The sequence below is a fragment of the Polypterus senegalus genome, chromosome 1, assembly GCF_016835505.1.
Source record: "Polypterus senegalus isolate Bchr_013 chromosome 1, ASM1683550v1, whole genome shotgun sequence".
Classification (NCBI taxonomy): domain Eukaryota; kingdom Metazoa; phylum Chordata; class Cladistia; order Polypteriformes; family Polypteridae; genus Polypterus; species Polypterus senegalus.
The window spans coordinates 180,603,518-180,616,694 of NC_053154.1; the positions used below are offsets into that span (position 1 = coordinate 180,603,518).

The 13,177-nt window shown below is 38.3% G+C and overlaps 1 protein-coding gene across 1 annotated transcript in view; it reads left to right on the forward strand.

The window, feature by feature from the left end:
- LOC120535815 overlaps positions 1–12,809 on the forward strand; it is a 45,929-nt gene extending 33,120 nt beyond the window's left edge. The window contains exons 12-14 of the mRNA XM_039763911.1: positions 883–979; positions 3,719–3,920; positions 12,437–12,809. Of these exons, the coding sequence (XP_039619845.1) occupies positions 883–979; positions 3,719–3,920; positions 12,437–12,615 (478 nt within the window). The 3' untranslated portion in view covers positions 12,616–12,809. The remainder of the gene's footprint in view (positions 1–882; positions 980–3,718; positions 3,921–12,436) is intronic.
- The last annotated feature ends 368 nt before the right edge of the window (positions 12,810–13,177 follow it).

Sequence of the window (13,177 nt, forward strand, 5' to 3'; positions counted from 1 at the left end):
GGTCATATTATTTATGCAAGTTATGTGAATGTTTATATATGATATATATTATAAGATTTCTTGTATGACTGAAGGAATGTATCAGATAAATAAAAAGCTCCCAGAGAGATATTGTATAACTTAGCATCTTATTCTCTCAGGTTGGTATAGCATAAGTTGTACCTCATCCAGCTAGCAAAAGTAATTTGTGTGCAGGAGATTTTTTTTTAGTATAAATAAAGCAGCAACAATTCTAAAATAATAAAAAAATCAAATCAGCTGTGTAAGCAGTACTTAACAGCTATTGGATGACAAATAAATGTATTCCTAATGATTACCGTATCTGAATGCAGATATTTTATTTTAGACAGTGAACAATTCAAAAAAACAATTCAAAAGAATAGGAAGGCATAGTGGTGCAGTGTTAGCACTGCTGCCCCACAGTCCTGGGTCCTCCCTTTGTGGAGTTTGCATGTTCTTTCCTTGTCTGTGTGGATTTCCTCCAGTTGATCTGGTTTCCTTACACTGTACAAAGATATACAGGTTAGATGAACTGGTGATGCTAAATTGGCCATAGTGTGTGTTTGCTATGTTGGTGCATGTTTACTCTGTGATGGACTGACACCCTGTCCAGGGTACGCCCTATGTTAGCTGGAATAAGCTGGTTAGAAAATGACAAGATTTCAAAATAATATTATACACATTGCCAATCTCAGCAATAGTATGTACAGAATTGTGAAATATTGGTAAAAAAAATTAAATCATTCTACTTTAATAAAATATTAAATAATTCTACTTTAATGGACACTTAACAGCTGTTTCTTACTGTGTCAGTTTTACGCCTTCTCTGTGCCCTTTCCTTAAAGAGCCAAGAGTATCATGTTTCTTTATCTGTTCTCTTAGGTGTGTAAATGAAGGTATTGTGCAGCTTGTAAGTGATGAGTCCTTGGAGAAAATATACAAGATAAACTTGGGAGCAATTTTGAATTCGGTTTCAGAGGTCAGTGTTGCCATCATTACATTCAATTTGTAATTTATTCAAAATTGCAAAATTGGGAGGGCTAACATAAATACGTTGTTTCTTTCAAGGTTATCTTCAAACTAAATTAATTACAGAGCAGTCAAGAATCTGATCCACAAAAATGTTACAATTACTTTACCTACATACGTGTTATGCTTTTAGAATGCTGCCACCTTTTCTATAGTTATCTACTTCATCTTGTGGCTGAAAAAAATATTTTCATGGGACACTGGCAATAGAAAGTTTTTTCCAGTGCAACAGAGACAAATATGTTTTTGTACAGTGCAGTGTAAAGTGATGATAATCAATGCAGATAAAGATTGTGTTAAGAAACATTTGTTAAAGGGCACAAACAATAGAAATTAAACAAATCTTTATTTTATTTAACAAGATCAATATGTTTTCATAAAGAGTTTAAGAGTAAAATATAGTACCAAACACACTCTCTGATCTTATAAAGTTAATCTAGGCATGACGTGGTCATCCTGTCTCCAAGACATCTTTAAATTTCTTGTCTCTTTCAGAGCTCATATGCTTTTGCCATTATAAGCAGGAGGCTGAAGCAAGGTGTGTGATCAGCTTAGAAACAGGGCTTATAAGAAAAGTTCAGAAAACTAAAATTGTTTCCAAAGTCAGCTGCTTTAGCTCCTGCTTCTGACATCATAAATGGAACTCAACATCACTACATGTTTGTATGACTTAGAAACAGTTTTTGAAACCATATGTGCAACTCTGTATTATACATTTAATTTTAACCAGTTCTTATCTCCTGTCAACACAAAAACATACATAACCAAGCAATACCTTGGACTCACAATATAACTGAGCTTATTGCACTTTCTACTTAATCTAATTATCAAAATGTTCAGGTAATTCATAAGCAAACACCAAAGCATTAACAGACGAAGTACATTTTCAGAATCCAATAACAAGCTATTTTAACATAACAGTTGTTTCAGCATTACAAGAAAGCTCCTTGCGGAAAGTTGTTTCTTTCTTTTAAATATCTTAAATTACATTACAAATAGTTATCAAGATATTAAACATTAATCTATATTACACACACGCAGCTAAATGCTAATGTCATGAATACTGACTCACAAGTGAGTCTTCTAGCACTGGGTGTGACGAGGATGGATAGGATTAGAAATGAGTACATTAGAGGGTCAGCTCAAGTTGGACGGTTGGGAGACAAAGTCAGAGAGGCAAGATTGCGTTGGTTTGGACATGTGCAAAGTGGAGATGCTGGGTATATTGGGAGAAGGATGCAAAGGATAGAGCTGCCAGGCAAGAAAAATAAGGAAGGCCGGCCTAATTGAAGGTTTATGGATGTGGTGAGAGAGGACATGCAGGTGATGGGTGTAACAGAACAAGATGGAGAGGACAGAAGATATGGAAGAAGATGATCCACTGTGGTGACCCCTAAAGGGAGCAGCCGAAAGAAGAAGAAAAGATAAAGTTAATGCCCCGAGATGTACTTGCACTGCTCACCACACTTGCTCACCACATCCATAAACCTTAAAGTATTGAGGCAAAATTATGATGAATTTATGCACAACAGGGCTGTTTCCTGAGAGGTGGGATGCAGTGCCCCACCTAGCCTTATAGCCACTGTGCACTTATGTATTCTTGATAAGATTCCCTCATGCACAGGTATTCAGCACACTGTTTTTACTGTATAGTAACCTGCACCTTCATGTATCAGTCCATCTTCTCATTTGTTTTTTGGTGTGCATATCCATTTAAACTCATTACAATGAAACTTTGTGAAAATATTGTAATTCTAATGCCATTCTTAAGGCTTCAATACTGAGGCAAAAATAAAAGAAATGGCTTATTAGACATGGAGCCAATCTTCTGTTACTGACATTTCTGGACCAAATATTCCACCCATTAAATCTTCAAGTTGAAAAAAATGATAGACCTATTCAACTTCAGATCTCTCATTAGCTGAACTTCAGGGAAATCTACTGGAGCAAGAGGATGACAGGCATTTCCCCTCTTTGTCCCTGTTCAGTAGTATAGTTTGGATGGGCAAGTACCTTGTCTTACTGCTTCCTGTTAAAGGTAGTGATGCTGCAGGTCATTTACTTTGTGATGCTCTGCCATTCTGTGCTGTCTCCTTGAGTGGTGTTAATGGTCACAATAATATTTTGGTATAACAACACCATGTTGAATTTTTAAGATGTTCAACTGCCCTAAAACCTGTTGATGAATGAACTATGAAGTGCTTGATCATGTCTATGTAATTTTGATAAACTATTTTTCTTAAAATGATTCCTCTGTAACAACTTCTTGGTTCAGCTTATTGAGCAATATTTCCAGAGAAACAAAGAGGCGGATAAATTAATTTAGGATAAGTCAAGTCAAATGTCAAGTCAATAAATAAATTATAATATTTCCTGGGTTTGTAAGGCTTGCTGTGTGTTTCCTAACAGTGATAGCTTTTAGAAAACTCCATCTGTGTTTCACTGTGACTATGTCCCATTTTGCTAATCTTGTAAGGTGGAATGATAAACAAAATGTATAGAGTCTTCCTCAATCCAATTGATATTGGGGGGCTTAATAATAAAAAACAGAATAAGTCCTGAAGCAGAAATTGTATCATTGTGGAAACGTGTATTAAATGGAATACAAATATGGCAGCCTCCATCTGTCTGAAGAGATTTCTTGCCTTTCCAACAGAAAGCTCACCTATTTGCTCCCATATTTTTACAGGTTTATGTGCAATGCATTGTGCAGCTGTGCATCAACATTGACTCCACTACAAATTGCTCCTCAGGATGCCTTTCCAGTAGGACGGTGCAGTACAACCCCATGTCCAGAGAGTATCATGTGAGCTCAGGACTAATCAGCCTAGTACAGTCCAGTACCGTCGGAGCTACAACATCCTTGGTTTCCTCACCATCCACTCAACTAGGTACCTGTATGTTCTGTTATGTCAGAAACCTATAACTTATAAATTCAACTCTGTGCCCTCTACAGAAAAGCTGCACATTAAAAGGTTGCCATTTACTTTTTGACTGGCAAGATTAATTTTAATACAAAGAAGACATGTTAAAGACAGCCAGATAGCCTTGCACAAATGGGCAGTTTGCTGCTTTTTAGATGAAAGAGAACATGAAATAAGTTTCAACAACATTCTCTCACTAACCCTGGTTTAAGCAACCACCAGTAGGGCAGCTGAACACTGAAGTCATGAACACCAATTCATGGGAAGGTCCTATGTAGCTTTCACTTCATTAGACTGAATAAAATTAATATCCTGAGATGGTCTGGCACCATCTGCAGTTTTGATTCCCTCCTTGCATTCAGTCAACTGTTCTTGACATAGACACTGGGCCTCTGCAACCTTGCAAAGGAGAAACATGGTTGGAAATGTATCGATGGATGAAAGTTAATATCCCCTTAAATATTTACAGTAGCATTAAATAGAAAAAAATGTGCTGACTAAGTGATCCATTGCTTTAGTCATGGACTGTATAATATATTGTTCATGGCAAAACAGACGGTTCACCTTATTGCTTCTCTCCCAACTATTATATTTGTTTATTCCATTGGGAAATGCCCAATTCCAGTCGTCAAGGTTGAGAACATATGTTTGATTCTTTGTTAGGTGAAGCTTTCAACCTCTCTGTAAATAATGTATTAAGGTGTTCTCGCATCTTTTTTTGTATTTTATTTATTTTATTGTATTCATTTAGCAAACTCTAGGTGCTTATACAAATTTAAAGAAAAAAATAATGTAAATGTAGAGTATGGGTTCAGATCCCAGCCTAGTCCCTTGTCTATGTAGAGGTTGTGAAATATTTTGTCCCGCATTTCTTTCATATTATAAAGACAAGCAAATTCTTTTGACTGGTATGAGTATGTGCACTATGATGGACCAACACCCTGTCCATAGCTGGCTCCTGACTTTTGCCTGAATCTACCATTATGTGCCGTAGCAATACTTCTTCTTCTTCATTTGGCTGCTCCTGTTACAGGCTGCCATAGCGGATCATCTTGTTCCATATCTTCCTTTCCTCTACATCTTGCTCTGTCACACCTATCACCTACATGTCCTCTCTCACCACATCCATAAACCTTCTCTTAGGCCTTCCTTTTTCCCTCTTGCCTGGCAGCTCTATCTTTAACATCCTTTTCCCAATATACCAAGCATCTCTCCTCTGCACATGTCCAAACCAACACAATCTTGCCTCTCTGACTTTGTCTCCCAATTGTCCAACCTGAGCCAACCCTCTAATGTACTCATTTCTAATCCTGTCCAACCTCGTCACATCCAATGCAAATACTAGCATCTTTAACTCTGCCACCTCCAGCTCTGTCTCCTGCTTTCTGGTCAGTGCCACCATCTCCAACTCATATAACAAAGCTGGTCTCACTACTGTCCTGTAGATCTTCATTTCACTATTGCAGATATCCATCCATCACAAATCACTCCTAACACTCTCCTCCACCCATTCCACTTTGCCTGTACTCTCTTTTTCACCTCTCTTCCACAATCCTCGTACTATTGATCCCAAGTGTTTAAACTCATCCATCTTCACCAACTCTACTCCCTGCATCCTCACCATTTCACTGACCTCCCTTTCATTCACACACATGTATTCTGTCTTGTTCCTACTGACCTTCATTCCTCTCCTCGCTAGAGCATATCTCCACCTCTCCATGGTCTCCTCAACAGGCTCCCTACTCTTGTTACAGATTATAATGTCATCAGCAGACATCATAGTCCAAGGGGTCTCCTGTCTAATCTCATCTGTTAATGTCTCCATCACCATTGCAAAAAAGAAAGGGCTCAGAGCTGATCCCTAACGTAATCCCACCTCCATGTTGAATGCATCCATCACTCCTACCACAGACCTCACCTATGTCGCACTTCCCTTGTACATATCCTGTACAACTCTTACATACTTCTCTGCAACTCCCGACTTCCTCATACAATACCACAGCTCCTCTCGAGGCACACTATCATATGCTTTCTCCAGGTCCACAAAGACACAATGCAACTCCTTCTGGCCTTCTCTATACTTCTCCACCAACACTCTCAGAGCAAACATTGCATCTGTTGTGCTCTTTCATGGCATGAAACCATACTGCTGCTCACTAATCATCACTTCCCTTCTTAACCTAGCTTCCACTACTTTTTCCCATAACTTCATGCTGTGGCTCATCAGTTTTTCCCCCTGTAGTTACTGCAGCTATGCACATCCCCCTTATCCTTCTTCTCTACTCCTCAGACATCCACTCACTTACCAAGATTCAATTAAACAATATGGTTAAAAACTCCATTGCCATCTCTCCTAAACACCTCAATGCTTCCACAGGTTTGTCATCTGGACCAACGGCCTTTTCATTAGTCATCTTCTTTATAGCTGTCCTTACTCCTTTCTAATCCATTGCACTTCCTGATTCACTATCTCCACATCCAACTTTCTCTTCATTCATCAGGCTTTTAAAGTACTATTTCCATTTTCTAAACACACCTTACTCACTTGTGAATATGTTTCCTTCTTTATCCTTTACCTGCTGCACATCTTTCCCAGCTTGGTCCCTCTGTCTGGCCAATTGGTACAGGTCCTTTTCTCCCTACTTAGTGTCCAACCTCTCATACAACTCATCATAGCCTTTTCTTCAGCCTTCACCACCTCTCTCTTCACCTTTCACCTTATCTCCTTTTACACTTGTCTACGTTCTGCATCTCTCTGACTATCCCACTTCTTCTTTACCATCCTCTTTTTCGGTATATTCTCCTGTACTTCACTCCACCACCAGCTTTCCTTTTCTTTAATCTGTCTGGATGTCCCTCCAAGCACCCTTCTTGATGTCACCCTTACTACTTCTGCTGTAGTTGCCCATCTGTCTGGTTACTCTTCATTGCCACCCAGGTCCTGTCTTACCTCCTCCCAAAACTCAACCTTGCAGTCTTCCTTTTTCAACTTCCACCATTTGATCCTTGGCTCTGCCCTCACTCTCTTCCTCTTCTTGATCTCCAACGTCATCCTACAAACCACCATCCTATGCTATCTAACTACACTTTCCCCTGCCACTACTTTGCAGTCTTTAATCTCCTTCAGATCAACTCTTCTGTAAAGGATATAATCTACCTGTGTGCATCTTCCTTTACTCTTTTACGTAACCCTATGGTCCGCCCTCTTCTTAAAATACATATTCACCACAGCCATGCCCATCTTTTTTGCAAAATCCACTATTATCTGACCTTCTTCATTCCTCTCATTGACACCATACGTATCCATCACCTCCTCGTCTCCTCTGTTCCCTTTACCAACATGACCATTCATATCCGCTCCAATCACCACTTTCTGACCCTTGAGTACTCTGTCTATTACTTCATCCAACTCAATCCAAAAATCTTCTTTCTCATTCATCCTGCACCCAACTTGTGGTGCATATGCAGTAACAACATTCATCATCACACCTCCAATTTCCAGCTTTATAATCATTACTCTGTCTGACACTCTTTTTACTTTCAAAACACTTGACATACTGCTCCTTCAGAATAACCTCTACCCCATTTCTCCTACCATCCACATCATAATAGAACAATTTGAATGCACCTCCAATCTACCTGGCCTTACTCCCCTTACATTTAGCTTCTTTCACGCACAATATATCAACCTTCCTTCTCTCCATCATATCAGCTAACTCTCTCCCCTTACCAGTCATACTGCCAGCATTCAAAGTTCCTACCCTCAGTTCCACTCTCTTTACCTTCCTCCTCTCCTCTTTCCTCCAGACATGTCTCCCCCCCTGTTATTCTCCTTCTTTGGCCAACAGTAGCCAATTTCCGCCAGCACCCTGTAGGCTAACAGTACTGGTAGTGGTCGTTGTTAATTCTGGACTCGACCGATCAAGTATGGAAATCTGTATTATTGTCCGCATGTTGATCAGGAAACATTTTACACCAGTTGCCCTTCCTGATCTTGAAATTAGGTTCAACTAAACGATGGAAGGCTGAGTTGAAAGAAAAATAATGGTATGGCTACAGAAGAATACCATGTAGGGAAACTTTTACATAAAAAAGTATTCTTTTATGGTTGTCCAGTCAGGTAGCACTATACAAACACTGGCAGGGATTGTCTTTGTTTTCAACCTTTTCGTGTACAGGGATGTTGAGATTGGTATATGGTCGTCTGACTCCAAGTGTCAGTTGCTTTTGATGAGTAAGAGAACAAATGGCTGATTAGATTGTATTGTATATTGCAGACAGGTGGTGACATAATCCACTTTCTCGGTTTATAGATGTGTATTTTGTACTTGTAATATTTTTGTTTTACTATTATATTGTATTGAGGATTAATTGTGTCTTCTTCTGTGTATTGTATTGTATTTGCCCCCTTCTTTTTGACACCCACTGCACTCCCAACCTACCTGGAAAAGAGTCTCTCTTTGAACTGCTGTTCCCAAGGTTTCTTCCATTTTTTTCCATACTAGGGTTTTTTTGGAAGTTTTTCCTTGTTTTCTTAGAGAGTTAAGGGTGGGGGGCTATAAAGAGGCAGGGTCTGCTAAAGCCCATTACAGCACTTCTTCTGTGATTTTGGGCTATACAAAAATAAATTATATTGTATTGTATTGTTTTTTTCTTCACTGCAGTAAGTCCCCACCTTTTGCTAACTTAAAATGAATATATACAATACAGCATACCCTTAATCATCAAAAGCAATTCATACTACGTTTCACGTTTGAGCCACACAACCTTTCATTGAGTGTCAATGGTATAGGCAGCCTGATCCACCCCAGACCAATCAACTGTGAGTTTATATGTTAGTGGGCCACCCTCCTGATTTTAAAATTGAAGAAACCCCATGGAAGACTGAGAGCCTTCCTGTCTTAAGAAAATTACCTCCAAAAGACTGACAGTGCAAGAAGCCTGGATTTGTGACAGTGAAATAGAGACAGAGAATGCTTCAGATATAGAGGAAATATTCCTTGAGATCCAGATTTTGAATGTTACTTAGGTGAAGAGGATTCAGAGGATGAGTCTGCTATAACCCACCCCAACAGAGGGAACCAATGGAAAATAGCAACTATCAAGAAGGATGGGGTCACAGAAATCTAACAATGGTAATACAGAATGCTCACCTTCACCACTGCCATGCCAAGGCAGAGTTTCAGTTTCTAATGTAATCAAAATGGTTTAAAGGCAAACATGATTTTCTGCCACTTGAGACTCTGACATAGAATCGGCTTTAATGTGATTCCTGCCTGTTTTTGACTTTTTGTAATCTGTTTTGGTCACTTTGACCCATCCCTCTAAAAGTGTCATTTTTTTCAACATAGTAGGTGAGTTAAATCAATACGGAAGTGTCAGAATCTATCTGGTTTTGGCATACAAAATATGGGGCAAACCACAGACTTCTCCTCTCTTCAGTCACTCTTTAGACCAAGTGTTTCTGTACTTCCAGTTCAGATTCAGTGTATTTCACTTTGGAGGGTTGATACAGTCACTCACACATTATAACCCCAGGGTCAGTAAATTAATGCAGCATGTCTGCTCTTTGGTTTCCTATTAATTTGTTTTACAACATAATCAACCAACCCTTTCAATCTTTTATCTTTTTATTGGACCTTGACAATGTTCAAGGAACTTGGAATATAAGGTAGTAAGGTGAGCACCAACACTCAACTTAAATGTGTAACTTGCACCATGTGTTGCCACCATTGTAGAGCCAAGTGTGTTTCTGTTTTCCACGTACTTGAGGGAAACATCAGCACATTGTGTAGAAGTCTGACTGTGCCTGATTCGTTAGGTAGGTTAGTGATACTTCTGGGCCTGTCAGTCTGTGGTGGATACCCAGACACTAAGTTTGGCCACCTGTTTAAACATCTCAGGCATAAAATGCTTTCCTTAATCCATACAGATCCCTTTACAAATGCTTACTCATCTAAATACTGCTGCCTAGTTGAAAGTCACAAAGCAGGATAGTTTTGGAATATATTGATAGTTTTGGTGATATAATTGATGCTCATTAGGATACATTTGTGTTCACAATTACACTGCATAATACTATTAAAGCTTCTTGTTAAATCCAGGCCTGGCAGAATGCAAGTTGTTCTAGAGGTGTATGTAACAAAATGGCCCCTGAATGTATATAGTGTTGTATTTTGCCTGTGATTTGTATTAGCTATAATAGCAGAGGTATTATGCCATGTGCCAACTTTCTTTTAACAGTGTTTTATAGAGTTATAACTCAGAGTATAAACTTATTTGCCTTTCCACCCCTAAGAACCGTGTTAATTTATGACTTAGTTCATGTTATGATTCATGTTAATCACTAACTCTGAATTGGCGTAGTGGGAGTGGCTAAGTGAACTCTAAGATGGCCGGGCTCCCAAGCCAAGGATTTCAGCCTTAAACCCAGTGCTGCCAGGTTGGGCTCTGGCTGTCTGTGACTCTGATTCAGACTATGGGGGTTAGAAAATGGATAGGTAGATGACAACTGAACAATGATAGAAGAACAAGACATTGGACATAGTGTGCATAACACATTACAGCGACATTCTCAGATTTAACACTTGGAGCAGAGAAGTCTTTCACGTAACACTTTTATTTTACAGATTTTATCATAACAAAGCTTCAGATACCAATTAGGTAAAGGCCTTCTACTTGTACACTCAGTAGTCAATGACAAGAAGTATATAGAGCAGCACATGGTATTTGTTTTCATATGGCATAAGATTCATGTAGCTGACAGGTTTGACTAGTAAAGCTACTATAATGAATTTCATAGGACTTTCTTTCAGTAGTATTTGTAGGGTATGGTCTAATAATTGAGGTATAGATATAGAATGATTAGTCATATAGCCTAACAAGATTTAGATTTGGGGCCTAACATGCATTGTTTGTTAGAAGGACCTGCTGATCTGTGTTTTCCATTGTGCATCACTTGGCAACTTTTTCTTTCCTAATAACTGATGGAGACAAACTAAGAAAAGATTTCATGATGCTAGACTTGAGAGACCTAGATGGCAGTTGATTTTAATGAAGGTATAATAGTATTGCTGTGTCTGCAGCAGATGACAATTCAAACATTGTAACACAAAAACATTTACCAGACATAATGTAACTGATAAATCTGCATGACACAGAGGTTAGTCAACAAAATTTTCACTGGCAGAATATATTAGCAAAGAACACAAAAATTAGTGAAAAAATTCAGGAAGTGGATCCCAAAATATGTTTGTTATGTTTGTGTGAGTGAACATTGATGTATAATGAGTATGCTCTGTGATGTTGTGGCTGCCCTTTCAGGTTTGGTGTCAAAGCTGCTGAAATAGGCCCAATGCCCTGCAATCATACACTTCAATTAAGCAGCTTTACAAAATGAAAGGACTTAATCTGCATTTGCACTGACAAGATCTAATTAGGCAAAGAGCTTATATTCATATGTATTTTGATTTCTGATCATCTGACCTACTACGATGAAAACCAGTTGCCTGTCAAGTATTTACCCACCACCAACTTTCTGTTCTTTGCTTGAATACGCCCAGATTAGCAAACAGTACATAGATGGCTGTACACATATCAGTAATCTTTCAGCTTCTGTAACCTGAGCCACATTTATATGACATTTCAAATTAGTGTAGGCTGCTGAAATGCACTGATCCAACGAGTAATACATGAAGAACAAGTTTTCCATTGTATTTTGACCCCTTCAAAAGAAAATTCCAATAATTCTTCAGAGAAGAGGGAGTGTATAAAATAAGGTTCCTTTGGAAAGAATTGGATTACTTTGTGATCTTTACCTACTTGGTCAACTTTGTCAATCTATGATTTCATCTTGTACTTTAGCATTAATCCATTACTGTCTACCTTAATGTTTATGTAAGGCTGTGAGTGCAGATGATCCTCACCAAATTCATGCAAATAATACAAGAGTGAAAAAAGAACAAAAGTAGCCAGAAACAATATTGGGAAGATCAATCATGCTTAATAGTAAGAAATAGCTCTGAAATCCACAAACCTGTAAACTTTCATATCTTACCATGAGGTTCTGTCCACAGTTTGATTTAAATGTGTTTTTGGCGATTCCTGCAGGGAGTTGTTATTACACTGCAAAGCAGGAAGCAGTTTCTTATGGTGCTCCGTGAATCCGTATCAGTTCTTACCTTCAGCATTTAAGAAAGCAACGGTTGACCTTTATGTATTTTTGTGAATAGAGCTTGCCTGGCTGTCCATACACTTTGGAAGGGCAGTAGTGTAATTGCCACAGAAACCTAAAATAGCTTATTGAAAATATGAACAGTGTACAGTATGTCATGCTAGTAAATATTTTATCTGTTAAAGGCTTACAGTTAGTGAAGTTTCAGGATGCCTTCCTAGTATGTGATTGTGATTTTATTTGTATTAGTTTGGTAGCAGGCTCTGTTAAAAAAAAAAAATTCTGATTGATTTTTTTTTTCTCTTTTCAGCTGCAAGCTATGTTGCCATCATTACTGGTACAGTCATTGGCTGCACAGTTACTCTAGTGGTTGCTCTTCTGGTAATGAAATCCTTTCAGGGTGTGACAAACAGAAGGATTCACCACCTAGTAAGGGATCACTTCAGTTCAAGTGGAAGCTGGAAACCACAACAGTTCACCAATATTTGAGAACCACCACAGAAAAAATATAATGGTGAATTTCCAAACATAACCAGAGTCACCTGAAAATACTTAAAGGGTTTTGATTTTTACCTACAAGTAACCCAATCACTGAAAAGCTTACTTCATTTATTTGTTTCATTTGAGATATAAAATCTATTTCTTACACAGTTGTAAAGTGGATAATAAAACTAACAAAGGAACTGGGTGCATTTTATTCATATAAATTCAACACAGACCTTATACTATGCATCAGCGAACTCGAGAGAAAATAATGACCCTCAGTTGCATATGATAGTTGAATTTCCACTCTTATATAAAACTCTTATTACCTCATTTGTATTTCTTCCAAAAGTCTACTCAGTTAGCTATGCAAGTAGTGAGTATAAGGCTTTCTTGTATTTTTATGGCCTTAAGTCAGCTGTTTAACTTCATTAGTTGCCTTGCACAAGGCCAGATTTTCATTCCGTTGTTAAAGGAAGGAAGCAAATACTAAATGAGGGTTGTATCTAGGTGGTGGAATTAAAAGTCTATTTTTCAAGAAACTACATATGTAAATGCCAGAAAATAT